Genomic DNA, 4941 nt, shown 5'->3' with positions numbered 1-4941 from the left:
CCTCTCACCCGGATAGGAGCACGCATGTGCACACGACCTCTCACCCGGATGGGAGCACGCGTGTGCACACGACCTCTCACCCGGATAGGAGCACGTGTGCACACGACCTCTCACCCGGATAGGAGCATGCGTGTGCACACGACCTCTCACCCGGATGGGAGCACACATGTGCACACGACCTCTCACCCGGATGGGAGCACGCGTGTGCACACGACTTCTCACCTGGATGGGAGCACACGTGTGCACACGACCTCTCACCCAGATAGGAGCATGCGTGTGCACAGGACCTCTCACCCAGATGGGAGCACACGTGTGCACACGACCTCTCACCCAGATAGGAGCACGCGTGTGCACACGACCTCTCACCCAGATGGGAGCACACGTGTGCACACTACCTCTCACCCAGATAGGAGCACACATGTTCACACGATCTCTCATCCAGATAGGAGCACACGTGTGCACACGACCTCACCCAGATAGGAGCACACGTGTGCACACGACCTCTCACCCGGATAGGAGCACGCGTGTGCGCACGACCTCTCACCCGGATAGGAGCACGCGTGTGCACACGACCTCTCACCTGGATAGGAGCACGCGTGTGCACATGACCTCTCACCTGGATAGGAGCACACGTGTGCACACGACCTCTCACCCGGATAGGAGCACGTGTGCACACAACCTCTCACCCGGATAGGAACACACATGTGCACATGACCTCTCACCCGGATAGGAACACACATGTGCACATGACCTCTCACCCGGATAGGAGCACGCATGTACACAGGACCTCTCACCCGGATAGGAGGACGTGTGCACACAACCTCTCACCCAGATAGGAACACACATATGCACATGACCTCTCACCCGGATAGGAACACGCGTGTACACAGGACCTCTCACCCGGATAGGAGCACGTGTGCACACAACCTCTCACCCAGATAGGAACACACATGTGCACATGACCTCTCACCCGGATAGGAGCACGCATGTGCACACGATCTCTCACCCGGATAGGAGCACACGTGTACACAGGACCTCTCACCCAGATAGGCGCTGGCCACTGACGTGGTGCCCTGTTTTCCAGGGGCTGGTTTTGGGGTTATGAAGAAACCAGGGGCCTCAATGTCTCCTGTCTATCGGTCCAGGGTTCGGCCTCCGTCATAGCGCCTGTGCTTCTGAAAAACACTTCTGCTCGGTGAGTGTGGGGTGTTCTGCTCAGGTCAGCTAGCAAGGGGACCTGGACTGGGCTCGGAGGGTGGGCATCAGACGCCCACAGTCCCTGGGACCTCTGACCCTTGCAGACAACCACCGGACACGGCCTTGCGGGAGGACGGGGAGGTTGCAGGTGTCCTGGGAGCCCAGGGATCGCTGGTGTGGACAGCCCAGGGCTCCCGCGCTGCGGGCACACGTGGCCTCCGTCCTCCAGCACCCTCACGGTGCCTGGATTGCAGCGGGTGCTGCGCCGGGCGCACTCCTGGCTCTGTCCACCCGGATGCCAGGCGTGCGGTGGGGTGGAGCCGGGCAGGGCGAGGCGGGGAAGAGCCTGCTGTGCGTGGCGGGAGTGGGGCTGGCTCAGCCTGTGTGGGCTGGAGATGTGTCCGGGGCTAGCGCAGCGGGTCCGGTGACGGTGGAGAAGCCGCCCTCCCCGTCCTGCCTCTGCCTCCTGCGTGTGGTGATTGGAGAGTGTGGCACCGTGTGGCTACCGCGGGCGAGGGGCCGGCGTGGGTCCATGCGGCCTCTGAAGGGAACATCTAGGTCCTAAGCCCGATCTGACCTCTTTCTGTTGTCTGCAAGGCCCAGAGGAGCCGGGTGTTTGGTGGGGATGTGGGGTGTCGTGCGGGGGGGCTGGGTGGTCCGGATCCCTCCTCACTTCTCTGTGGATAAAAACAGATCTGTGATGCTGGACCGAGCGGAAAACCTGCTTCACGACCACTACGGGGGGAAGGAGTACTGGGACGTGAGTACTTGCTGGGCTGTGCCCCGCGGTTCAGGCTGGTGGCGCCCGCCGCCTGCTGTGCGGGCCCTGCCCTGCTGTGCGGCCCGCGGGGGCCTGGTGGCATCCTCGGCTCAGCCCCGCCCTGTCTCCGCAGACGCGGCGGAGCATGGTGTTCGCCAGGCACCTGCGGGCGGTGGGGGACGAGTTCAGGAGCAAGCACCTCAACTCCACAGACGCCTCGGACCGCATCCCGTTCCAGGAGGACTGGGTGCAGATGAAGGTAGGAGGGGTCACCAGGTCAGCTCAGGGCTCGTGTCGGCCTCCTGTGGACACTGCTTCAGAGCAAAGGAGGCTGGAGGACGCGGCTCGGGCCTCTTCCCTGAGCGGCGAGGGACCTCGCGGTGAGGTTTCTTCTTGGGGGGGGGAGGGAGGCTCAAGAGCGCCCCACGTGGTTTCACCGCTCATAGCAAGGGGAGAGAAGCTGCGCCGTCCTGAGACCACCCACTTCCTGACCCACCGTAGCAATCATGTTGACAGCACCACGCTGGCTCCCGGGACGCAGGGCTCGGCCTTGTGAGCGCCCCGTCCCGGGACCCACCGGGCCTGGCGCTGTGCCGGGCGCTCAGGCTGTTAGTCAGGCTCCCCTGGTTAAATTACTTGGATAGTCAGTCCTGAGTGAAAAGAAAATAGGAAGCTGACCGTTCTTTTACTGATTCACGAGGTAAAAGTGTCCCCAGCGATCGAAGACCAGTTCCCCACTCGGAACCAGAGCTGCAGAGCGCGCCAGGCCCCGTGCCGGCGTCCCTGCCTGACCGCCGTGTTCCCACAGGTCAGGCTGGGCTCCTCGCTGGGGGGCCCATACCTGGGCGTCCACCTGAGGAGGAAGGACTTCATCTGGGGACACAGGGAGGATGTGCCCAGCCTGGAGGGGGCCGTGAGGAAGATCCGGAGCCTCATGCAAACACACGGACTGGACAGGGTGTTTGTGGCCACCGATGCCATCAGGAAGGGTACACAGCTCTGAGCCCCAACCTCACTTCTCTTTATTTTATTTTTTGGTGGTCTTGGGTCTTGAACTTGGGGCCAGTGCACTCAGGGCTAGTGCTCAGGGCGAGGGCAGCTCTTTGGCTCACCCTGGGTGAGTTCTACCGCCGAGCCACAGTGCCCCGTCTGGTTTTCTGGTAGTTAATTAGAAGTAAGGGCCTCACGGACTTCCCTGCCTGGGCTCGCTTTGAACCGCTATCCGCCTCCAGAGTAGCTAGGATTACACATATGACCACCAGCACCTGGCCTTATTTCTCTGTAGCTTGATGAAATGCTGGGCAGCCTGGGCACGGGAGGCCAGTCTGAGGGGCTGCGGGGGGCGTGCGCGTGCACGTGCTGCTCGCGGCCAACGCCGGCCCGCCGCCTGCCCTCTGCAGAGCAGGATGCGGGGGGCGTGCGCGTGCTGCTCGCGGCCAACGCCGGCCCGCCGCTGCCCTCTGCCTTGCAGAGCAGGAAGAGCTGAAGAAGCTGCTTCCAGAAATGGTGCGGTTTGAGCCCACCTGGGAGGAGCTGGAGCTGCACAAGGACGGCGGCGTGGCCATCATCGACCAGTGGATCTGCGCCCACGCCAGGTACCTGCGCCCACCTGCCGGAAGGTTCCCGGCCACATGCCACAGCGCGGCGCCTCACCGTGGCCATCCCCGTCAGCGCCCTCCTCCCGCCGCTGGCGATGCCCGGCCTGCGCCAGTTCTCATGGCTGGGCCTGCAGGGCATCCATTGACGCCGCTCCAGGGGAAGCCACTGCCAGGCCAGGCCTGCAGGCCTGCACCCGCGGGGGTGCTCTGAGGGGGCCTGGGGGGCGGGGTGCTCTGAGGGCCAGCCCCTCAGCTGCGTGGTGGTCCCCGCGCTCGGTGGTCCCCGCTGCCGTGGGAGCAGCCCCGCCTCGGGCAGCCTGGCCGCAGGTGGCACCAGCACTGCGCCAGCGCCACGCAGGCCCCGCTCCCTGTCACCTGGATGCCGTGGTCGCTCCTGTGGCCGCCCAGCGGCGTCGGGACCCCAGAGCATGGGGATCCGGCCCTGGCCAGCGCTCCCTGCGGAGGCCGAGCCCTGGCTTCACCCCGCGTGGCTGCTCCCGGCAAACATGCCTTTCACTACTTTGCAGGTTTTTTATCGGCACCTCCGTCTCCACGTTTTCTTTTCGGATTCACGAGGAGAGAGAAATCCTGGGGTTGGACCCCAAAACAACATACAACCGATTTTGTGGAGACCAAGAAAAAGCCTGTGAACAGCCCACCCACTGGAAGATTGTGTACTGAGCCGCCGACACGTCTGCACTGCGGGCCTTGCCGGCCCGGGGGCCCGTCTGGGGCCACCCGTGGCGTGTCCCGGGCCGAGGCCACCTCCCTCAGGCCTGCGTAGCGCCCCTCGAGTGGAGGCTCAGGCCCAGGCCTGGATGTGGGGAGTGGCCGTGAGGAGCCGCAGCCAGGGCCCGCGGATGGCGACCACAGCGGGAGGCCCCAAGGTGCTGGGGTGACCGCCTGCCGCCTCCTGCCCGGCGCCGCAGGGCTGAGCCCTCTGCTCTGCAGTCCGGGGACGCCACCACAGGCCTGTGGCGACGGGCTCTGTTCAGGTGGGGAAGGCCTGTAGGCCCAGCTGGTGGTTTCCTGTGACCCCCGATGGACCCTGGGCCTCTGCGTGGATCGAGTGCCACTGAAAAGGAACAGAGGCGGCTGCCTCTCGAGCTGCCCCCGAGGCTGCTGCCTGCAGTCGCGCCCGCTCTGCAGAGACTGCAGATCTGAGCACTGCCTGCGGAGGAGGGCGGCCTGCCCCTGGCTGGTGGGACCCCGCGGGCCCCACCCTGCCCCTTGGCCACATCCCTCTTGGGACTCCTCCAGCACCAGGCACGGAGCAGCCTCTTCCAGGCCCCCGTGGGTGGCTCAGGCGTGGGGAGGAGGACGCCGTGGGGCGGGGCGCCGCATGGCGGAGCTGAGCGGAGCCAGCGGGACGGGCGGGCGGTGTAT

The 4941-nt window shown here is 65.0% G+C and overlaps 1 protein-coding gene across 1 annotated transcript in view; it reads left to right on the top strand.

Annotated features, from left to right (window-relative positions):
* The window catches only part of Pofut2 (protein O-fucosyltransferase 2), a 22272-nt gene extending 17636 nt beyond the window's left edge, over window positions 1-4636 (top strand). The window contains exons 2-7 of the mRNA XM_013032899.1: window positions 1085-1195; window positions 1891-1957; window positions 2091-2216; window positions 2766-2946; window positions 3429-3552; window positions 4083-4636. Of these exons, the coding sequence (XP_012888353.1) occupies window positions 1085-1195; window positions 1891-1957; window positions 2091-2216; window positions 2766-2946; window positions 3429-3552; window positions 4083-4236 (763 nt within the window). The 3' untranslated portion in view covers window positions 4237-4636. The remainder of the gene's footprint in view (window positions 1-1084; window positions 1196-1890; window positions 1958-2090; window positions 2217-2765; window positions 2947-3428; window positions 3553-4082) is intronic.
* Window positions 4637-4941: the final 305 nt, after the last annotated feature.

The sequence above is a fragment of the Dipodomys ordii genome, unplaced genomic scaffold, assembly GCF_000151885.1.
Source record: "Dipodomys ordii isolate 6190 unplaced genomic scaffold, Dord_2.0 Scaffold159, whole genome shotgun sequence".
Classification (NCBI taxonomy): Eukaryota; Metazoa; Chordata; class Mammalia; order Rodentia; family Heteromyidae; genus Dipodomys; species Dipodomys ordii.
This window is presented reverse-complemented; position numbering and strand designations above follow the sequence as displayed.